This window comes from Nicotiana tabacum, chromosome 3, assembly GCF_000715075.1.
Source record: "Nicotiana tabacum cultivar K326 chromosome 3, ASM71507v2, whole genome shotgun sequence".
NCBI lineage: Eukaryota > Viridiplantae > Streptophyta > Magnoliopsida > Solanales > Solanaceae > Nicotiana > Nicotiana tabacum.
In genome coordinates, this window is record NC_134082.1 from 112,514,607 (window position 1) to 112,539,292 (window position 24,686).

Below are 24,686 nucleotides of genomic sequence, written 5' to 3' on the forward strand. Positions count from 1 at the left end.
AGAATGAACTAAAGAAAAAACACTCTGCATGACTCTCAATACTACGAGGAAAGGAGGCTCGGGTATGTTTCCCGAGCTGACATGACTCACACTCTAATGTAGATAAACTAGACAAACTAGGCACCATCTTCTGAAGCTTGGATAAGCTTGGATGTCCTAAACATCTGTGAATTAAGTCCGGAGGATTTGTAACTAGACATGCCTTGGAGGAATTGAGTGAGTTAAGGTAGTAAAGGCCTTCTGATTCAAGTCCTATTCCATTCGTCTGTCCCGTACTGCGGTCCTGCATAATAAAGGAATCATCAATAAAATATATATCACAATGGAGGGCACGGGTCAAACGACTAACAGATGCAAGATTAAAAGGACAGCCAGGGACATAGAGAACGGAATCTAGAGTGACAGAGGGTAGGGGATTCGCTTGTCCAACTCCTTTTGCTTTGGTTTGAGACCCATTGGCTAAAGTAACAGTGGGAAGAGACTGTGAATACGCAATATTTGACAAAAGTGATTTATTACCAGAGATATGATCAGAAGCGGCTAAGTCCACAACCCATTATCCAAGAGTACTAGACTGGGAAACACAAGCAAAAGAATTACCAGCAACAGAAGTACCAGTCTGGGCAACAGAGGCTACTTGTGGAGATGTCTGCTTACTTGCTTGATACTGAAGGAACTCATTATACTCTCCTTCAGATAAAGAAAATCTCTGGTTACCTATAGTCTCAGTCTGAGCAACATAAGCATTTTTGGGTGGGTGACCATGTAAAGAATAGCACACGTCACGAGTGTGTCCAAGTTTATGACAATAAGAGCACTTGGGTCTAGATCTTCCAAAACGACCTCTTCCTCGTCTATTCTCCATATTATGAGATGCCCGATTGTCCACTGTCTGGGATGCGAGAACAGATGAGTCAAGTGTCTGTGATGAGATCACTTGGTGACTTGGTGCTGCAGCAAGGCGAAGTAATCGAGAGAATAATTCATCAACTGTAGGGACAGTCGGACTAGCCAAAATCTGATCGCGTACTGAGTCAAGATCATTAGGAAGCCCAGCAAGAGTAAGAACTAGAAACATCTTTTGTCGCTGCTCTTGCCGCTTTGCAATACTAGCAGAAACTGGCATCAACTTCTCAAATTCCTCCATGACTGCCTGTACTTGTCCCAAGTAAGTAGACATATCTAATTCATGTTTCTTTAAGTTTGTCATCCGCGATATCACATCATAGAAACAAGATATGTCATTAGTGTATAAAGTGCAAGCCTTTTCCCAAACCAAATAACATGTCTGGAATAGACGAAACAAGGGCATCAACTTGGAATCAATAGATCGCCACAGAATACTGCATAATTGAGCATCGATCTTCTCCCAAAGTGTTTTGGCCTTTTCAATACCTTCACTAGACTTCGTGATTAGATAATCTTGAACACCTTGACCTTTACACCACAACTCGACAGACGAAGCCCAAGCTAAGTAGTTTGAACTTCACGTTAAAGGTTATGTGGTAATCATAACACTGGAATTGACAGAACCCGGGTTTTTAGACCCGAAAGCATCGAATCCAAAAGACATCGTTGGATTGAAGTGAGATATATAAAATTATCACCAAATAACATAAAGAATCAATTGAAAACTCGCAGAAACAGACGAAGGAGACACTATTTCAGCCGGAAATTACTGTATCTACCGGAAAAAATCAGTATAATCGCCGGAACAAACTCAAAGTGGTCGGAATTAAAAAATAAAATTATGGATAGGCTCGGAATTTGAGGGCGATCCAACTGCTCTGAAGGAACTAAGTCAAAAACTGCCCGGAAAGTGCTCCACGCGCCGGCGCGTGGAGTAGATCTCGCCGGAAAAAAAAATCTCTCTGATCGGCGCGTGGAGGTGAGTGAGATGGCTGCCGGCGGAGGTGTTTGTTGGGGTTTGGTCGCCAGGGGTTGGGGGACCTTACGGTGGTGTTGGTTTTTGCACAACACCGATGTAAATTGGTTTGACGAAAAACAACCCTAAAAAGGTTGCCGGAATTGAAGCACGGCGACTTTCCCGGATGTTTTCTCACTGTTGCTCTGATACCATGTGAGAATGCATGGGAGAAAAATATGATATTATTGACATGTGTTAAACACGATACAATGAGCCCTATATATATATATATATACATAACATGTCCTACACCTAGTTCTCTATAGAGTTTGGTGGACCCTTATATTCTATCAATTGGTATTAGAGCAGGTTCTTTCTATCAGGTTAACACCTAGAAAGGATCCTCATGGCTACTCCTCCAAACTTCGAAGAAGGCCAGTCTACTTACAGACCACCTAGGTTCAATGGACAGTATTATGGATGGTGGAAAACTAGGATGCACCACTTCATCATGGATGAAGATTTTGAGCTATGGGATGTCATCTGTGATGGACCTTTTGTTCCTACCAAGAATCTTGGAGATCCTCTTGTATCCATTCCCAAAACAAGGAAGGAATTCGATGATGTTGATCGAAAGTCCATAGAAAAGAATTTTCGTACAAAGACAATTCTTGTTTGTGGCATTGGTCCTAATGAATATAATAGGATATCAGCATGCCAATCAGCAAAAGACTGGAAGGCTCTTCAGACAGCTCGTGAGGGAACAACACAGGTGAAACAATCCAAGATTGATATGCTCACAACTGAATATGAGCTATTCAGGATGAAAGGTGATGAATCCATTCAAGATATGCATACTTGATTCACCTCTATCATCAATGAGTTTCACTCACTTGGGGAAATTATTCCAAGAAACAAGCTTGTTAGAAAAATCCTTAGTGTACTGCCCAGTTCTTGGGAAAGCAAGGTAAATGACATTACAGAGGCGAAGGACTTGCAGACACTAACCATGGATGAACTTGTTGGAAACTTGAAGACTTATGAAATGAAGAAGAAAAAGGACAGTGAAAGAAGAGAGCCCAAAAGAGAAAAGAACCTGGTCCTTAAAACAGATAGCAATGACTCATGTGGTGAAGACGATGATATGGCATACCTGGCAAGAAGATTTCAGAAAATGGTTCGCAGGAATGGAGGTATTCCAAAAAATGGCAGTTCTAACAAGCCAAAAAATTATGACCTTTTTCATAAATGTGGCAAGTCAGGACACTTTATCAAGGACTAACCTCTCCTAAAGCAAGATCAATTCAAGCAAACTCAGACAAGGCACCCAAAAGGAACCTTGTTCCTGATAAACGCTTCAAGAGAAAGAATGATGCTGACAATGTTGTAAAGTAAGCTCTTGCTGCATGGGGAGACTCTTCCAGCGAATTTGAAGAAGAAAATGATCATGGTGATAGTTCAATGATGGCAGTGGAAAGTGAAGCAACTGAGTATGACTCAATCTTTGCGTCGATGGCTCAATCTGATGACGACGAAGATGACGACTGTGATGAGGTAAATTTTCTGGATGTTTAGAGAAATCTGAAATCATACTCTCCTAAAAAGCTCATGTCATTAGCAAATGTATTAATTGATGCTTATCATAGTCTTATAAATGATAAAGATGCATTAACTATGGAATTAGGAGAAGCTGAACAAACCAGAGATGACCTAGTAGTTGTTGTAGTTGATTTTAAAGAAACAACAGAGAACATGAAATATGAAAAGGATGCATCAGATGAGAAAATGGCCATATAGAACATGAAAGAGATGATCTAATGGTTGTTGTGGTCGACTTGAAAGAAACCATTGAGTGTGTAAGTAAAGAAAAAGAAGTCTTAACCGAGAGAGTTGCTAATATTGAGCAAGAGAGAGATGACCTAACAGTGGCGGTGGTAGACTTGAAGGAGACAATTGAGAAACTTAAAATGGAGAGTAGGCCTGGAAACTCTGAAAAGGGAAAGAAAGTTGCGAGTGAGACACACATTAAGCTTGAAAATGAATTAAATTTAGTGAAGACCAGTCTGTGTGCTGAGCTTGACAAAAACAAACAGCTTCAGAAAGAACTAGGAAGGGTGAAGAGTGATCTTGAAAAGCCATTAAAATTGTCCTAGTCCTCTAATGCTATCACTGCCATGTACACCAACAATGGGGGAAACAGGTAGGGGATTGGGTTTCAAAAGGAAAAGACTCCCTACAACCCTCATAGAAAGTATGTTACTGTAACCGACAATTAGTTGTATACCCATTGTTGTAACAATGGGCACCTCAAGGAAAATTGCATGGCCAGGGTTCAGTCTCATTAGAAAAATAAAGTCTTTGCTGAGAGAGTAACTACTGCTAGAGGAACTAGTCCGTCAAATAGGAAACACATAGTGTCTTCTTGGACTAAAAGAACATTTATTCATCCTTTTCCTCATTACAAAGTACCCAAACTCGTTTAGGTTCCTAAATCTAACCCTTGATTTCCTTGTGCAGGGAACAGTGAAGGGGAGCAGCCAACAATGATATATGGACAATGGCTGCTCAAAGCACATGACTGAAAATAGGATCAATTTTCTTTTACTGAGCCCTGCAAGGAGAGAGTGTACCCTTTGGAAATAGCTAAAAGGGGTACACTTTAGAAGTTGAAAGGATTGAGAAGCCACTCACTCATTCAACTGAAAAAATGTGCATTATGGCAATGGCCTAAAGTATAGTCTCTTGAGTGTTTCTCATGACAAGGGAAATAAAGTGGAATTCTTGTCCAAGATATGCACAGTCACAAGTCTTGTGACTTGTGAGGTGATGCTTGAAGCCAAAAGATACAAGAATATTTGAGTTGTTGATTATAATCTCTGCAAAGTGGTGATCTAAGTAGTTTGAGAGTTATTGATGTCGATGCTGAACTATGGCAAAGAAGGTTGGGAGCATGCAAGCTTTTCACTACTGAATAAACTAGTCCATAAGGATCTAGTTCGTGGCCTGCCCAAGTCGAGCTTCAAGGAACACAAATGTGTGATGCTTGTGCAAAAGAAAAGCATGTCAGATCTTCATTCAAGCCCAAAAAAGGGGAAGTCAACACCTCAAGGCCGCTTGATTTTCTCCATATGGATTTTTGTGGACCAATGAGGGTGCCAAGCAGAGAAGGAAGAAGATATGTCTTGCTAGTAAATGACTACTCTAGGTTTACCTAGACTATGTTCCTTATAACCATGATGAGACTTTTCAAGTATTTGTGGGCTTTGTCAAGAAGATTTAAGTGAAGATGGGAACAAATGTGGCTTGCAAAAGACAGATCATGGAACAAAGTTTGATAATATTAGATTCAATGAATTCTGTATTGAAAGTGGGATTACTCAACTTCTCAGCTCCAAGAACACCACAACAAAATAGAAATGTGGGAAGGAAGAACAGGACTCTTGAAGATATGGCGTGGTCAATGTTAATTGATAGAGGAATTACAAACATCTTCACCAAAGTTGCTGACTCATTTGAGTATATTTGGTTGCAAATGCAATGTTCTCAACACTGGCAAGGATCAGCCTGGAAAGTTTGATGCTAGAAAGATGAAGGAATCTTCCTGGGTTACTCGTCTAAAAAAGGGACAAGAATGTTGATGAAGATGGAGAACTCTTATTGATTCCAGGTGAAGCTATTAACATGGCAAATGGGAAGGCAGACATGATGAGTCATGTCAAGGAATCCAGTAAAGATGATAGAACTACCTCTCCATTCATTAGGAAAGAGCCTGGTTCCACAATCACAACAATAGAAGCTGAAAATAGAGTCGTTAATGCAGTTCAATGTATGGCACCTGGTACCTCGACCTGCAGATCGAACTGTTATAGGAACCAGGTGGATATTTTGAAACATTGATAGGTCAGCAGAAGTACATTAAGTAGTTGCTGAAAAAGGGTTTGACATAGAAGCATCAAAAGTCATCGACGCTCCCAGGGAAAACAGCTACCCGTCTAAACATGAATGAACTTGGTTCTCCTGTAAATCAAAACCATGCATAGAAGCATATCACTCTTGTATCTCACTGCAAGCAGACCAGACATTGTGTTCAAAGTGGGTTCTTGTGCAAGGTTTCAGTCAAATCCAAGGGTGTCTCATCTGAAGGCTGCTGAAAGAATGTTGAGATATCTTAAAGAAACACAGGACCTGGTTCTCAACTATCCTTCAGGTAATAATTTGATCTCATTGGGTATGTTGATGTTGATTATGCAGGTTATCTGGTGGACGGGAAAAACACGTCTGGAATGGCACATTCTCTAGGTTCCTGTCTTATCTCATGGGGTACAAGGAAGCAAAATTCAATGGCAATCCCAACAACTGAAGCAGGATATGTAGCAGCAGCCTCCTATAGTGCTCAATTGTTGTGGATCAAGCAGCAGTTGGAAGACCTTGGGGGAAAATATTGAAAAGGGATTATATGCATGAAATTCTGCAGCACTAAAGATCGTCTGGCACTGGGATTGATGAAACCCAACTGAGAACTTGATTCCCAATGATTGGCTATGAAAATCATATACTGGTAAAATTAGCTAAAAGTGTTTTCTGGCCAAGTCTAACTCATTTCAATACTGTTACATCTATACACGCATGATGATTACAGAGCAGTTGATGCAGTACATACTGGTAAAAGAGGTTAAGCTCACTTGCAAGACTTGTCAAGGAACCTGGTTCTCTTGACACAGGTTAGTAGCTTCATTGTTCTCTCATACACGATTTAAAATGGACAAAAACAATGCCACATCATCTGTATGTTAGTCTCTTTACGTTGTGTCTTTTCATCCAAAGTGTCTCACCTGCCACTGAACGATCCAACTCCCCAAGCAAAATTGTCGTCATTTCAGAACCAGTCCCTCATCATAAATACATCCATCAACATCATAACACTTCTCTTCAAAATTCAAAACCTTCTCTTTGTCTTCTCTCTTCTCAATCCACAAACTCATCTAGTAAAACTTCACCATGTCTGAAAATCAAATAACCTCTAGTGTATCCGACAGTACTCTCATTGAGTCCACACCAGTTAGAACTCCAGCGGTAGACTTTTCTCCCAACACAACCACTAATCCAAATCCTAAAGCAGAGTCACCTCCACACTCTACTCCTTTTTTACCCATTCAGATTCTGTTCCTTATCAAGGTTACGAGAAGTTGTCTCCGAGCAAGTCTGATAATGCATGTCCTCCTCCAGTCTCGCCGGTCGAATAGGGTGAACAAGGTGACCAGAGTGTTTTGGTTCAAAGGGAAAAACAAGAAACATCAACTCTCTCTATGGAAGAGCCCTCTAGTGAAAATCTAGTGATTAGTCATGAAAAGGATGAGACAACCATAACAGGTTGCGATTCTACAGGTATCACTCCTCCCTCTGTTGAAATTTCCATAAAACTACAAGAAAAGGAGGCAATAGAAAATATGCTCTCCATCGCTTCAGAAGGGGTTGTTGTAGAGGAAGGTTTAGGGGGTCTAAGTCTTAGGAGGAAGAGTCTCAGCCCAAGAAGAAAGGGGAGCACTTGCACTTGTGCAATTTGAACAACCAGCACAAGATAATGCTACTGGGGTCCCAGATGATGGACCTGATCCCTCCCCGAAAGATCCAGATCAGGGGTCATCTCCTTAGGTCAGTATTGATCATGCTCCTTCTCCCTACTTATATGCTGAGCCTCTGAATATGGTAGTGCCTGAGATGAAGTCTGATAGTGAAGAAGACCCAGATGATGTTGTGATTGCTAGTTTTATTAGGACTAGGAGTAAGCCAGTTGTAGCTCCAGAGCCAACTCCTAAGCGACCCACTACACAGTTGCAGAAAAATGAGGCTTTAGAGTCTGCTCTCAAAAAAAGTCAAAGGAGTAAAAGAAAAAGAAGGCTGGTAAATGATATAAAAGCTGTGAGTAAAAAGGTTGTCCATGTGGTAGATGTTGATAAGGAAGCTGAAGAGGAACCCAGTTCCTTGACTTACAAGTCCTCGAAGCAGAAGCACTCTCACTCTCAATCCAAAGGAAACATTTGTACAAGTGTTAAAAGTCCAACCAAGAGTGTTGATGCTGCCCCTAGTGAAAAATTTGTGGAGAGATCTGGTGATAAGGCAGTGGAAAAGAGTGGTGGTGAGTCTGATGATGAAGAAGTTGAAAATTCTGGTGAACATATGCATAAAAAGTCAATGGAGAAGGGAAAGTCTATTCGCAAGTCAGTGAAAAGAAAAGTGGATTATGATGAAGAACCGGGTGCCATCAAGAAAGCAAAAGTTGGTAAGTCTATGAGTTATGAGAAAAAGAAGTTGAGAAATCAGAAAGTACTTTGGGGCCGCACATTTGCCTCTGACACTGTAGAGCTTGCTGGGATGAGACAGTTAGTGGACATTTGTGATTTCCAACAATGGACTTATTTGTTTGCAAATGATGTTCCAAAATTATATGAGGAGGAGGTGTAGAGTTTTTATGCTGGCCTCTTCACAGTTGAAGACGATCAAATCTGTGTGTTGGTAAATGGGGTGGACATAGTGATGGACTCAGCCGTATTGGGGTCAATTTTGGGTGTTCCTATTGAAGGAATGTCGTCTGTTCGGGGTGCCTGCACGTCAAATTTTAGAAATGTCATTGTCAAGGACAAGGCAATCCAGCAGGGGAACAGGTGCATAAAAAGTCACACATTCCAATATATCAGTTGCTTTTTGAGATGGTTAACAAAGTGTTGCTTCCCCATGCTGAGAGGAGATCTAATACGTCCAAAGCTGGCCTGCTCCTTATTGAATCCTTGGATAATTTTACCACAATCAATCTACCTGGGATAATGATTGAGCATATGCAAAAAGTGGCAAACTTTAAAGATAGAAACCATGGACTACCATATGGGTTTCCACTCACAAAGGTCTTAGAATTCTTCAAAGTGCCTCTGGGGCAAGCTAAAATGGGCACGAAAAGCAAACCTTCTCCAAGACCACTCTTGAGGAGTGTGAGTGTATTGAAAAGATCGGAGGAGTTGGAAACACCTCTACTATCTCTCAACTGATAAATGCTCAAAATAGTGCCACAAAGGAGATCCGGAAGTTGAAGGCTAGGAACGCGATTCTTGAGAGTCAGCTCGCTCAGTTACAAGAGGTACCTGGTTCTAAGGCTGTATTTTGTCCCGGGCCCGGGCCTTAGTGGGCCTAACGGGCCGGGCCTCGCGGTCCCGGGCTTCGTGGTCCCGGGCTCTGGCGGTCCCGGGCCTGGCGGTCCCGGTCTTCGTGGGCCTAATGGGTGGAACCGGCCCATGACGGGCCTAAGCCCACATGGTCCTGTGCTTAACGGGCCGGGCTCGTGGGCTTCGCGGGCCTAGCGGGCTTTTTTTTTTTTTTTTTTAAGACAATTTCTTGTAGTATCATGGCTATATTAATATGTAGTATATATGTATATCTAATTATTAAAGTGCTTGACGAAAAAGAAAATAACAAAACAATAGTAAAACACTAAATTGTCATGCATAAATATCACTTCTTGAAGTATATTATATTGTATCTTATGTATATATATTCTCTTATATATTTTCTTGTAGTATATATATTGTATCTTATGTATATATATTCGCATAATATATTTTCTTGTAGTATATTATATTGTATCTTATGTATATATATTCTCTTATATATTTTCTTGTAGTATATATATTGTATCTTATGTATATATATTCGCATAATATATTTTCTTGTAGTATATATATTGTATCTTATGTATATATATTCGCATAATATATTTTCTTGTAGTATATATATTGTATCTTATGTATATATATTCGCATAATATATTTTCTTGTAGTATATATATTGTATCTTATGTATATATTGTATATTATGTATATATTGTAGCATAATATATTTTCTTGTAGTATATTATATTGTATCTTATGTATATATATTCTCTTATATATTTTCTTGTAGTATATATATTGTATATTATGTATATATTGTAGCATAATATATTTTCTTGTAGTATATTATATTGTATCTTATGTATATATATTCTCTTATATATTTGCTTGTAGTATATTATATTGTATCTTATGTATATATATTCTCTTATATATTTTCTTGTAGTATATATATTGTATCTTATGTATATATTGTATATTATGTATATATTGTAGCATAATATATTTTCTTGTAGTATATTATATTGTATCTTATGTATATATATTCTCTTATATATTTTCTTGTAGTATATATATTGTATCTTATGTATATATTGTATCTTATAAATATATTTTCTTGTAGTATATATATTGTATATTATGTATATATTGTAGCATATAAATAATTCTAAGTATAGACAAAGAAATATTGCGAAAAGAAGCTCATGGGTAGAAGCAATAAATTTTATTACCAAAAAATGACATATCTTTCTTAGTCATCCTTCCCCCAATGGAATGAGCACAACAAGGTACTAATACCACCATTAGAAGGAAAAAAACTAAAGGAAGATGTGCCAAAATACAAGTTACATATTATTCTATGTATTATCTCTAACAAATCTCATAAATCCTTCAAGGTTCGGAGGAGGTTGCGTTGGTGGTGGTGGAAAAGAAGCTTGTTCATCACCACTTCCGGGCGAAGCCGAATCCTCCGTAAGTTCCGCTATCATTTCTTCATAAGCTTCATCTATCGCCGGTTGTGCTTCTGCAATTCCAAAGTTTCTTCTTTCCGAGCGGATCCAATCTCTAAACAATACTGATTTTTCCAAGCTATCCCTCATAGACGCTCTATGATCACCTATTTGCAGTCTTGCTTGACTGAAAGCGCTCTCTGATGCAACAGTTGAAGCTTGAATTGATAAAATATCCCGAGCCATCCTTGCAAGAACAGGAAAATGTTTTTCCCTTGCCTTCCACCATTCTAAAAGATCAAAAGAGCCGTCTGGATTCTCCTTTTCAAGTCCCTGAGACAAATAAACTTGAAGCTCATTTAGATGTGAAGTTTCATCATAATTTTCACCTTGAGACCCCCTGAACTCCGTCCAAGATTTAAGAGCTTTTAAGCCCGCAACTCTTTTAGAGGATTGTGAGCTAGACGAAGTAGGGGTTGGAATAGTTGGCCTAGCATGCTCTAAGGCAAGTTGATAAGCATTATAAACTGTTTGAGCGTTAATCTTAATTGAAGCTTTTGCATCTGCAAGTGTCGCAATTTCCTCATTTGAAAGATCTAAAGCCTTATAAATATTTGAATACCAAAAATGAGGACCTCCCAATTTCATTGTAGGATTTAGCATTGCAGCAAGACCATAAATAGGAGGGATAGGAAAAAAATATTTTTTAAACTTTTGTTTCATTTCATTTATAGCAAGTTCATAAATATCCCCACCCTCACTAAATTCAACAAACAAATCAGATAGTGCTGCAATATAAACTAAACAGTTTGAAATAGTAGGATAATATTGCCCAGAAAATGCATTTGTTGCAATTTGAAAATGTTCTAAAAAATCTAAAAGAATTTTAACATTAGTCCAATCTTGAGTGGTAAGCATTTCATCATCATCTTCACCACCTACCCGAGAATTAAACGTTGCATTAATTGGGTTTCTATATTCATATGCTACTACTAAACTTTCGTACATACAATTCCATCTAGTCGGGCAAGGTTTAGGAACCTTTCTTTCTCTAAGGCCATATTCATCACATTTTTTAAAATACTCTCTAAGTCTACTTCTACGGTTTGAATAAAAAAGCCAATTAAGAGCCATTCTAACCTTTTCAATTTCTATGTTTAATATTCGCATACCATCACCGACAATTAAATGATAAATATGACAAATACATCTAACATGGAAAATATTAGTAAATGCAGGATTTAGTGTTGTTGTAAGCATGCCTATAGCACTGGTGTTACTAGAAGCATTATCCATTGAAATTGCCATTATTTTATCGCTAAAGCAAAAATATCTACAAATATCTGCAACAGTGTTAGCTATAAATTTACCTGTGTGACGCGAATTAATTATTCTATATGCAATTATGCGTTTTTGCATTATCCATTCTTCATCTATCCAATGACTTGTAACAGTTAGGTAATCACAATCATTACCACTTCTACCAATATCAGTAGTAATAGAAATCCGATTAGGTATATGAGTAAATAAATAACGCAAATATTGTTCATATTCATGTTTGAATTTATAAATATCACTCTTAACTGTTGCGCGAGGCCAACCTTTATAAGTAGGATTAAACACTCTTCTAATATAATGAACCCAATTAGGATTAGAAGCAAAAGTATAAGGTAAGCACATAACAGTAATCATCTTTGCTAATTCTTCACGATCTCTATTTGGATCGTAATATAAAATACCTCCAGTGACAGTGTTAATTCCTGGTTGAACTAGATTTGAACCTGTACTAGGGTTAATCGCAGAATCTACACTTGTCCCCTCTAGATGCGCTTTCATTTGAAAAAATCTAGCCTTATCTCTAGGGTGTGTTTTTATGTGCCTAGTCAAACTACCTGTGCCGCTACGGTCTCCTACATATTTATGCGACATTAATTTCCCACAAGTTTTACACTTAGCCTTATTTTTTTCTCTTACTTGAGTAAAAAAATTCCAAACTAATGATGTTTCTAAGCGTTTAGCAGGTTCTCTATTAAAAGTAGGAGTTTCTACAGGTGGGTCGACCGGTGCATCACTTGGGTTATTAAGAGGACTAGTAGGTGTATCATCTAAATCCGGTGCTTGAGTTTCATCATCATCCTCATTTTCCTCATTATTTTCTAAGATGGTTTCATTAGGATAAAGAGCATTCATAATTTCATCATCTAATCTATCACCTGGTGCAACATTATGATAAAATTCACTATCGGTAAATTGAAAACAAGGGTGATCACTATCAAGAATTACGGAAGGAGGAGGACGTCTAGGTTGGCGACTACTTTCAACTTGCTTATCTTTTCTAGGTCGGGGAGCCGGGGAAGGGTAGTTGGTTGGCCACTACTTTCACCGGTTTTATCTTTTCCTTTACCAAACATTTTTTTCAAAGTAAATGCCATATTAATTATAATTATGCAAACTAAACCACACAAAAATATATTCTAAAAACGTAAGAGTTGAAACGAGTTTACCGGATTGCCGAACAACTTCTTGAAAATTGAAAATCGTTGAACACTTGAAAACTTCAATTCAACAACTTCACAATTTTTCACGAAATTTCAACAATAAATTAAGTAATTGTAGTAGAGAGATTGAGAGATATTGAGAGATATTGATGAATTGGTGAATAAAAATGAAAGAATGAGGGGGTATTTATAGTTGAGAAATGGGGAAAAGTGTAATTATATAAAGTTTGGGGTTAAAATAAAGTTTGGGGGCCAAATGGCCATTTTTTTAACTTAAAAAACGGTCATATTTTCAGCCCAAACGGCTAGATTTTAAATATGGCCGTTTGATTTTTTTTTTTTTTGAAAAATAGCCGTTGGGCCCGCCAGGCCCGCCAGGACCGGCCCAGGCCCGCCTGCCGGTCCCGGGCCAAACGGTCCCGGGCTCGTGGGCTCAACCATGGAGACCAGCCCGTGACGGGCTCAGAGGCCCACCAAGACCGGCCCACCCAGGACCGGCCCACCAGGCCCACCAGGCCCGTTAGGACCGCGGGCCCGGTCCGGTCCGGTTCAGGCCCGGCCCACCGAGCAGCATTACCTGGTTCCAGCAGTTCTCACAGCTCAGAGGTTGCCTGCCTAACAAAGCAGAGTGTTGAGCTTAGGAAATAGGTGGAGGACCTGAAAGAAAGACTGCTCAATGAGCAAATGTCCACGAATGTTCGCATGGATCTTGTCCTCCAAACCTTTGCCTCCTCTTCCAAGCCCTCTTCCTCTAGCGTCCTCTAAACAAGTGTCCTCTCAGTGGCAGTTTCCAATGTCTATCTTTTAAGTGTGGTTTGGTGATGTCTTTGTTTTTGGTACTTGTTTTTGTTTTATTTTGGAATTGTGGATGATAACAGTGATTCTAATCCGGCCTGTAACAGTCCAAATTTGGTTAATGCAAGTTTTTCCCTTTTACTGATTATGTTATTGCTCTTTTGTCTCTGTCTTCTATCATGTTGTGTGCACACAAGTGGCATCAGTTAACCACGCTAGACTTCTTTATGTTGTTTACTTGGTCTATACTTTTTATGATGCCAAAAGGGGGAAGATTGAATTGATTATTTTTGCATAATTAATAATCAAATATAATTGATAATTAAACAATGATGTGCATTGATTAAGGGGGAAAACATATTCAGGGGGAACTCATTGAGGTTCCTGATGCACTATCTAGTTTCAGTGGGAACTCACTAAGGTTCCTGATGCACTATCTGGTGTCTGTCCGATTTTCAATTATAAGCTTGTCATCATCAAAAAGGGGGAAATTGATAGGTTACAAGTACCTTAGTTACTAGTACCTTGCCTTATGTTTTGATGATCTAATAAACTTACTATCAAGAACCAAATAAGGAACCTGTTATACATTCTCAAGACCTTAAGATCACAAGGTTCCAGCTTGGGATATGGTTCAACTCTCCAGAGTCGAAGGAACAGTTGAGAGAACAGATATCTACAAGCTCCAGAGGCAACTGTACGAAGTCAACCCTCCAGTTGTAAAGTTGTTGCCTGCACACGCTACTGTACAAGAACAGTGCAGCAGACAACTTTCTGTGGAAGGCTTTTTACCTACCTTGCTTACATCATTGTAAGTGATGTTACACATGTATTATTAACATCAAGGAAGGTAAAATAAAGTCACTTGAACACTAGAGAATTCATTCAAGCACTCCAAGTGATTGATCATCAAGAAAAACGATTCTCCAGTGCATCAAGAACAAAGCACAATGCTGCTACGGACCAGTTCCCATATCAAGTCTTTGTATGTCCTTAGTAGAGTTGTAACTTTATGTTAGTTCTTCAATTGTAATTCCTACTTAGCTTGTTAGAAGTATTCTATAGGAAACTCTCTGTAAACCTTAAACCTTTGTGTTTGAGTCTTAGCTAGAGCTAGTCGAGTTGTAAAGTCTTTGTAATAGAGTTATTACAAAGTGGCTTATAATAGAGTATTACAAGTTAGTGAGAGATTAAGAGGTTAATTCCTAGGTTGCATAGGTTGTAATCTAAAAGTTGCTCAGTAGTGAAGATGAAATCCTACAAGGGTAGGTCGTAGTTTTTAATCCCGTTGAGCTGGAAATTTTCCACTTAAAATTCCTCTTGTCATTTCTTACTGTTGTGTGCGTGTGTTCTTTTGAACCTGATAGAGAACCTGGTTCTCCATAGAGTTTGGTGGACCCTTATATTCTATCATGTTGTATTTTCTTTCAAACAGTGATGTAGTAGATATTCTAGTTTTACTCTGTAGAACTTATGATTCATTTCTACCGGCTTTGGGAAAGTATTGGTTGAGATTCTATTTTAGATGTTTATATCAGTTATTCAACCTTGTTTTTTTAGTATCTTGTTAATTCTTTATGTTAGGTTATTATTAACTATTAGGCTTACCTAATTGTAGAGACTAGATGCCATCACGACATCCTACGAAGAGAAATTAGGATTGTGACAAAAAGACAGACAAATCCAGCAATATTGCCAAGTATAAAAGTTGTCAAGTATAAAAGCAAATTATAATAACAAGACTACATAGAAACATAAACGAAGGAGAAGAAAACAAGTAGTGTCCATTACCAAGAAAGCAAACACCATATTTGGTTGTCAGCACTAAAACATAATACATGTCTCCATCATTCGTTTACATCTAACTTAACAAATTCATACTTTCAGATTATATCCTTTTCACTTTCATGTTGTGCCACCTTTCTTGCAGTGACTATATACTATATTTATTCGCAATCTTCTCTTCTTGTGCGACTCATGAATTTAGAAAATTGAGGCTTTAAATTGTCAAACAAGTGTAGTTCTCTTGTAACTTTACCATGAATATTACATGATAAGTTTCAGTCTCCGTTTAAGTTGAATTTACTAGTAGATGTTAATCAGTTAACTCATTCATGATTAATCTGTTACGAGTTTTCTATTCCAGAAGCAAAAGTAGTACTTTATTCACATTCGGCACGGTGAATTAACTAATAACTGTTTTTCTGTTAGCATGAAGGGTGGCTGTGAGAAATTGAAGCAACATTCAATCGATATTAAAGAAAATAAACACAAAACTAATTGAAGGATAAGTTTTTGCTGCATTGTGCTCAATATTCAAAAATATACATTAGCACAGGCACATAATAGTTACATTTTTATGGAGAAAGAAAAGTTGAGAGAAAGAGAAATTTAGAGCATTGCCTGGTAATTTGCTGGAGAAAACTTTGCCCGAATCCAGGAAGAAGAAGAATCGAAGAAGGGTTTGAGGGTTCTTGGGAGAAAGAGCATTTGGGGAATTGAGGGTTTGAGTCGGATACAAAGTGCGAATTGGGAAAAAAAGAACAAAAGTATGCTGAGTCAACTTATTTTTTACCCGACCCAACTATTAACCCATAATGTGCCCTACCCTACCATGCGCTATTAAAAATTTTCAGAAATAACATTTTGCCTTGTCCCGCCCCGCCCCATTAAAATCTTCCTATGTCCTGCCCTAATAAAAGTTTGCCCTGGCCGTCCTACCCCAATTATCATCCCTAAGTACTATTTCTATTGGTACTAGAACACCAAAAAAATGAATACCTATTTATGTATGATATTTCTAGTTGAAATATTTTGCTATATATATATATATAATTTGACTGCGCGAATTGTAGATAACTTAACTAGTTTTCTCTATATTTATGGCTCAAGTAATTTTCTTTTCTTTTCTTCATAATTTTTCCCAAGTGGGTTACACTCTACAGCATAAATAAGAATTTAGTGGGTGCAACTGAACCAAGACGCGAAATATAAATTTATGTTTAGAGAATTACTAAAATTACAAGAGATAGTAGTAGATTTGCCTCTGCTCAGACCACTTCATAGTTCAGCGATATAAGTATTAAATTTGAATTTTATAAAGTTACATATCTACACACTAAGTTTGTCATGAAAAAGTAGTGATGCAACAATATAGTGATATTTTGCCTTTGTTGATTCAAGATATTGAAGCCGCATTTGAATTTGAACAACTTAAAAGTAATTTGGGGTCCAATGTCATAATTGTAAGGAAGAGATCGTGCAATTCACTTTACACACAGCAATCAGCTAGTAACTCCATTTAAATCCTACACCAGTACCCCCCAAATCAATCCTACTAAAAAAAGGAGTAACTACCAACTTTACACTTTAGACAAACGTAGTCTTGTCAGGAAGCCAATCTCAATAGAATCTCATAAAACACAAATAAATTTAAAAGAATTGTGAAACGAACAGATTTTACTGATCTTGAGAACGAGGTTGCCTGCGAAAAGGTACATCCTTCTTAATCACCACAACGTCTTTACCATCTTCCTCTTTTACATTTTCTACCTTACTCTCTGTTTTCTTCTTTGACACTCGGAATGCACTCTTCAATCCATTCATAAACCTTCGACTAAAGTTACTCTTTTCCACTTTCATACTTAACTCGTACGACACTTCTGATGAATTAGACGACGCAAGTAATCCTCTTTCTCTACCTGTAAGAATCCGAAAGCTCGCTGAGGAAACTGATCCAATTTGTCCTCTATCAATCTTATTCTCGGAACTCAATCGAAAACTAGCAGACCGAGCAGAATCATGCGTCAAATTACTCTTCGTGTTTTGATCTGATTCTTTAAGAAGCTTCCTCATACCACTCAATTCATTCTCCAAGCTCTGGATTCGCGAGCTCGTGGCATTCATCGCTGCCTTAAGTTGTGCCACTTAAGTTGTACCTAAACTGACTTCGTTTTTGTTTTGGAGATGATTAATGTGATGATGGTGGTGGTTGTCGGCCGCAGTCGCGGTGAGGATAGAGCGACGTGTGTTTAATTGTTCCACAAACATGGCTTGGACCACAAACCTTAATGGCATTCTTGAGTTTTGGACCGCATGCATTAGAAGTTGAGGCGAGAGAATGGTACAGTCGATGTAATTGCACATTGCTATTTTTTCTTCATCTGATATCTTGCCCTTGTATCCCTGTTGAAAAAAAACAGATTCAACAGATTAAAGGACAAAACAAATGGAGAATCATTAATATTGGTAGGAAATTGTGATTTAGACCCAAATTTTGAAAGGAAGAATTACACCCCAATCTAAAATGGCCTAGGTTTAAAGTCCTTACCCGATTTGGTCCAGGTTGTAGAAAATTTGAAAGAAACTTTTCAACATTTAGCCCGTTATTGAAGACACACTTCTAGGGGTTTTTTTCTTTTCTTCTTTCTTCTTTCCCAGAATACTCAATCTCTCCCCACTCGCCGCTCTCATCTTTCTCCCTAAAAATTACAGAATTATTTTGTACACAATCGTGTTAATTGCTTTTGAGTACAAGGGCTCTTTAATCCTCAAACTCTATGTCAATTAGGTTTCGAATTTTGAGTTAATTGACGAAAAGGGGTTAAGGAACCACAATAAATTTGGCCTACCGGTCCAGAAATTATTAGATCTGGCTTAAAACTATCAAATCTTGCCTAGAAGAGCATTTCCGACGACCTCGTCTCGTATTTTCTTACTTTTCTCAGTTTTTATATCATCCTTTGCTACTGGTGAAGCCTAGATTTGAATGGCAAAACCTCGCCGTAAAATTCAACACCAGCAACCACCCAAAAATACAAAGTAGTGATGGATAGAAATGTTTTCTAGTGTAAATGTTGAATGGGTAATATTTATACACACTTATACAATATTGTATAAGGATGTATAAGTATGTATATCTGCGTACAATGTTGTATAAATTATCTATGTTTTTAATGTATAAGTGTGTATATACGTTATACATGTATAATACGCATCCATGGACGTTTTGCACTTTTTTCTCTTTTTCTTCTTTGTCTTATTTTTTTGGTATACATTATGAGAGATTGTATATACAATCTCTAATTATATAGGCCAAAATCTGCCCCGAGGAAAATTGGTATACAGCGATGTCGAGGAAGGGATTAGTTGAGGTCAATTAGGAAGCACCAAGGTTCGTGACCGAGGAGCTGACCACAACCGAGGTCGACTGTTGTGTCCACAGTTGCAATGGTCACTATTTGAAATAAGATACTGAAGAGAATATTCCTTTGGATATTCCTTTGATTTGTACTGTTAGGGTTGTTAGGAACATGACTTGTATAAATAGAAAAAGAGATAAGGGGATAAGGCATGTAATATTCATTTGATAAGAACACTTTTTGAGAAGAAGACTCTCTCTTTAGCAAAGATACAAATTCTACCTTTTTACTAAGATTACATCATTTATTATTTCACACTTTTACATCAGATCCGAGAATAGTTCCAATATTCTAGGATTTGTCTATCATTCATCACTGTCAAAAAGAAGAATCATTCACCTCATTCAATATTTGGTGAATCATTCTCCTTATTTACACAATAAGAATGATGTTGTTCTATTATTGCTCTAATCTTTTAGAATATTAAATGCGCACTGTTTTCAGCTTCCCACCAACATTATCTCATGTTTTTTATGCTAACTAGCTCTAGATCTAGAAATATTATCATTAACTAGGTTTAACCCTTAATTTCACAAAATTTAATAGTTTAATCGAAAGTATATATTATTTTTTGGTCAAACAATAATTACCTGAAAAATACGACTAACAATTATTTTAAATTGCTAGTACATTAATTATTATACGCGGTCATTAAATTTTAGTGATATTTTTATTCTTGAAATTTTGCCATTTTTACAAAGATCTTTTACCAAAATTAACCTCAGATATGGCCAGTCAAAAAAAAATAAAAAAAAAAGAACTCAGTAAATAAAGCAATGTAACTGTTGAAAAAAATAAAGCAATGTAACCAACTTACCTTAAGATAAAGGTCAACAACTCTATAGAGCTGGTCATGGCTTCCGCTCAACCACCGATTCATTGACTGAACGACTAATTGAAAATCCACGGGTCGCAACTCTTTAACGTCGTTGAGGCACCTCATAACGCCGTTACCATCGTCAGCCAAACTTAACGCTTCAATACATCTACTCAACACTGACGACATCGTTTCACATTCCGGCAGCAGCGGAACGCAAGAACGCAGCACAATTGATGCATACTCTCGGTTAACGGCAATTACACGGCGAAAATAAGCTTCCGTTTTCTGTGCCAAGTTCTCACCACCCGCCATGTTATTAGCCTCCGTCATTTCTAGCAACTCCGCCGCCGTACGAAGAGCGGCGACGTTAAACGGCGTTATGACTATGTGCGCATCGTAACAAAACTCGGCGATTAAAGAAAATATTTCTGCCGTTATCTTTAACGGCGGAGAGAGGGTTAATTCGGACTGGCCCTTCAGGTTCCTTTTCAGAAATCCACTCCTTGCTGTCAACGGATCCTAAGGTAAATTTAGGAAATTAGTAAATGCCCCTAGCTTTTGCATTAATTGTGAAAATTACACTTCAGTTTAGTAGGCACAGCTCTCAAGTACATACCCAAAAATAATAAAAGCAATTTATGGTCTTTTAAGTTTTATGTATGTACTGATTATTTTTCAAAACGTATCAAATTGAGTTAGATGAAGAGTAATTGCAAGTTATAATATGTCCATTACACTTATTCTATTTATCTTGAAATAGATAATACTCCAAACCTTAGGAAACATGAAAAGAAACAGAAGTGCTGCCAATTAATGGTGAAAACTGAGTAGCCCAAAAAACTAAAAAGTAGTACAATTATCATCTCTCTGACCGTCATGTATCAATTTCGTTTTTTTTTTTTTTTGTTGGTTTATGTATCAATCTCGTTGTTAATACATTAGTAGTATAATTTTTGCATTCTGTCATTCTCAAAAAAAGAAAATAAAAAAGGGGAATTCTAGACAAATGCTATTAAGAAATGGGCCACGTTTGGATTATTACTGTTAGAACTTTACGGGTAGATAGTAGAGAATCTAGAGATTTGTGTTGAAACAATTTAAAAGATTACGGTAAGATACGAACAAATAAACAAATTATTGAGTCATCAGCTATAATTTATGCCTGTTCAGATTGATAGCGATGTAGCAACAACATAACAATAAGTCAATTTTATATCCAGCAATTCATGGCGACACTCTCTCCTGTTATTCATAATTTAAGATTGGAAAAATGGTTTATAATTTGCAGCTACACATATAGACAAGAAGCACATATCAATCACATGTAAAATTAAAAAAAATTGTCGAAGGAACAAAAGAGGACCAAAAAAAAGAGAGAAAAAAAACACAGATTTCGTACAAAGCTCCTCCTGATTCTCTTTCCCCATGGGAAAACAAAAAAGAAAAAGAAGAGAGTGAATAGTGAATATATTTGGAGCATGAGAGTACCTTGTGTAGGCGAAAACGTGACTCCTCAACACGTATAACTACATCAGTGTCATTTCCTGTAGCTTGGGACCTTAAATAACAATTTCAAAGAAAAAACACCAAAAAAAAAATCAGAGAGTAAATCATAGCCCTTGAACGTAAACTGAGTAGGAATTTAGCAGTAAATTGCATACACCTCCAACCCCTGAGGATGATAATTACAACTAATCGTCAATAAAAAGTGAAATTAGTAACTTGAAAAAACTATAGTAGTAAGTTATTTATTACAATAGATTAAATAAACTAATAGTGTAACAACTCTTGTATATTCTTAGTGTATATAAGTTAAAATTCTTACCAGGAGACAACTCGAGAGCAGGGAGGTGAAGGAGATGGGGAGATTTCTGGGGAGACAGAAAGGGAAGTGGAGGAATCTTCAATATCATCTTCATAGATAGTATTCACAAGCCCTAAATCTGCCCAACGTCCTCTGATGGCTTCCATGGCCATGTCCTTCAATTTTTACCTTACTGTACCTACCACTGCTGCTTCTGCCGAAACGTTACGTTGGGTTTTGTTAATAATAATTTTAGGGTAGGGAGAAACCAAAGGAAAGGGGTGAAAGCAAGAATTATTACCCTGTTGGTAATTATGTAGTTGGGAGCATTAAATGGTAACAAGTAAGGTAATAAATGCCTTTGCCTTAATACTCTTTTGGTTGGAAATTCAAAAATACTTGCTTTCTTTGATGATTCTCTTCCTAAACCAGACTTTGAAATCTGATTTGCTTTCTATATATTGTAATCTCAACTTTCCTTAGAAATCTATGAAGGTGATATGATGTATAGTCCAAATGGCTGGAAAATTTCTTTGGATGGAAGACAAACAACTATTTTACTAAAAATAGAATGAAATGATGATGTTTTGTTTTACGGTTAGAAAGGAGAAGTGGAGAACGATGTATTACCAAATGGCAATGAAAAAAGAATGGCATGTAGTAGACAACTTACACTTAAACAAACTCAGAACTTAAAAAGGAGAAAGCTATTGAAGGAGGGAGGAAGCCATCGCTTTCGGGAGCGGTGCATGTAGTTGTGCCAAATCAAACTAAATAGGAGACTCATTGAAAGGGGTGTAATTGAGTAATTATTATTATTGTTATGGATTAATATCATAATTCTTTTTGTTTATATTTGCATTAATGTATCAAGATTGTTACGTTGGTTGACAACTAGCAATATTTGTAATTCATTAAGACATGTATAAATAGAGCAAATATTAGTTTTTATATTTGTTTGACGGTCAAAGAATATTTTAGGTAGTCTAAGTAGGGATTTTTTAGGATAAGTATGATCAATATTTTATAAGACGCTGAAAAATATAACTGAAGAAATTATTACTAGTATTTTCAGTCATTAAGTTTCGTTGTTGGTCAATGAGATTTTTAAGTAGCTTTAATAAGGTTTTGGTAAGAAAGTATTGCATTGAATTGGGACAAAAAACACGTACGCCTCTAAAAGAAGCGTTACTTAAAAAGGCTTGTCAAAATAGGCCTTATGAAAGCTAAAGGAAGAGTTCAAGGGACGCTAGAAAAGTTAAAACTAGGGACCATTTGTATTTATACCCGCTTTTTGTGTCATATTTTAACTTGTGTCCGTTTTGTAAAAAAAAATTGCAAACGTAGCCGCTTTTTTGTATAACTTCAGCATACGGGGCTGAAGTAGCAAAGGCAATCACGCAAAACTTCAGCATTCTAGTAGCCGGGCCTGAAGTTCAGCTCTAGAGCTGAAGTTTTTGTTTTGTAACTGGCAAACTTCAGCTCTAGAGCTGAAGTTTTTATTTTTGTAACTGGCGAACTTCAGCTCTAGAGCTGAAGTTTTTGTTTGTAACTGGCGAACTTCAGTTTTAGAGCTAAAGTTTTTATTTTTGTAACTAGTGAACTTCAGCTCTAGAGCTAAAGTTTGTCAATTACAACTTCAGCTCGAAAGCTAAAATGGCTTTGTAAAAAGTCTTTACATAATAGACTTATGTAAACCACCTTCAATAAAGAGAACTCTCCTTCCAACCCTATCAACAGCAAGAATAGAAAAAAGATGGCAATAAAATTAACATCACCAGTTATCACAGCAGACATAAGCGAAGCAGTATTGCCAAAACAATCGTCTTAAAAAGAACATGTGCATAAAACATGATAACATTCATCCCAGTTACCTGTTGAAATGCAGGAATAAGCATAGCAAATGTCAGTTGTGGCCTATTCCTTCGTTCGCGTATATTACTCCAAGGAATAAGCATAGCAAATGGAAGGAGGGTTCTCTTTATTGAAGGAGGAGGAGAAAGGGGGCTGAAGTTGTTTAAAAGGTGGATACAAGTTAAAAGTTTTAAAAAAAAATGGGTATAGGTTAAATGGGGGTGACCAAATAGGGCGCCGCGTGCAATTTTTACTTTTAGTTTTGCTTTAGTAAAAATGATGCTTTGGCTGCTAATATGACCTTTCATCTTTTTCCTCTTTTTGTCGAGGACCACGTTATTTGTCTAGGGCATGGAATAAAAAATTAAATAACCTGATACTGAACTGTCATGTATTGAAATAGGTAACTAAAATGTCAATAAATAAAAAACTAAGAGGGAAAGTTATTGTACTACCTTCGTTCACTTTTACATGTCCACTATTGACTTTGTACACAGATGACGTCCAAAACATACCTTGATAAGATATATGCTACGGTCTTATACAATATAATTTACCCAACTATGAGTCGAGGTCGAATCCCTCAGGGAGCTAGGAAGCATTCTAGTTGACTCAATTGCTAAATAATCTAAGTTGAACAAAGAGGGACAAATATACTTGGATTTTGTGGGTATTAACTAATGAATTAGATTCGACTAACTAACAACAAACTAAACTAAAAATCGAGAATAACTTAATTTGTAGATGATAAAAAGGCCTAAGGTAGAGAATCCCCCAATTGTCGGGCTAACTCTGAGTGAAATCCTGAAACTTTGTTTGACATTATTCTATCAACCTTGGACCTAAAGTTGTTGTGCTAGAGTTTCCCAACTACTAACGACACCATTCTTGAACTATTTTTTCCAAAATAATCAAGATAATAAACTCGCCCAATTCTATGTCACAGTTGAATCATGATGTCCCCGTAACGATTCTAAATCAGCTTAAGTAATTTCTTAATTCAACCTGAAGTACTGTTGTTTCACTGTCCCAACCTTGTCAATCTTTCCCAGGAATAGCAAGAAATAGGGCATAAACAATTGCGAGCTCAAACAATTGAATTTATTAAAACTGCAGCCAAACAAATAGAATAAGTATCAACGATTCAGGAATCTTTACTCAAAACCACCCAACAATAGGTTCACCAATACTCTAGATAGGGAATTTAGCTACTCATGTTTATACTAAAAATAACATAAT

At 37.2% G+C, this 24,686-nt stretch overlaps 3 protein-coding genes across 3 annotated transcripts; 2 read left to right on the forward strand and 1 right to left on the reverse strand.

Annotated features, from left to right (window-relative positions):
• The first annotated feature begins 2,273 nt into the window (after positions 1–2,273).
• Positions 2,274–2,729, forward strand: LOC142177012 (uncharacterized). Its single transcript, XM_075245431.1, has one exon. It carries the CDS (start codon positions 2,274–2,276, stop codon positions 2,727–2,729), a length of 456 nt encoding a protein of 151 aa, XP_075101532.1.
• Positions 2,730–5,899: 3,170 nt separating this feature from the next.
• Positions 5,900–6,312, forward strand: LOC142177013 (secreted RxLR effector protein 161-like). The gene is made up of 2 exons (XM_075245435.1): positions 5,900–6,074; positions 6,119–6,312. Exons 1-2 carry the CDS (start codon positions 5,900–5,902, stop codon positions 6,310–6,312), a joined length of 369 nt encoding a protein of 122 aa, XP_075101536.1.
• Positions 6,313–16,937: 10,625 nt separating this feature from the next.
• Positions 16,938–22,343, reverse strand: LOC107802490 (BTB/POZ domain-containing protein At3g49900). Its single transcript, XM_016626003.2, is given in 5 exon segments — positions 16,938–17,953; positions 19,787–20,308; positions 21,278–21,347; positions 21,615–21,807; positions 21,895–22,343. Coding segments are annotated over 4 exon segments (1,470 nt in total). The 5' UTR covers positions 21,767–21,807; positions 21,895–22,343; the 3' UTR covers positions 16,938–17,227.
• Between the last annotated feature and the right edge of the window lie 2,343 nt (positions 22,344–24,686).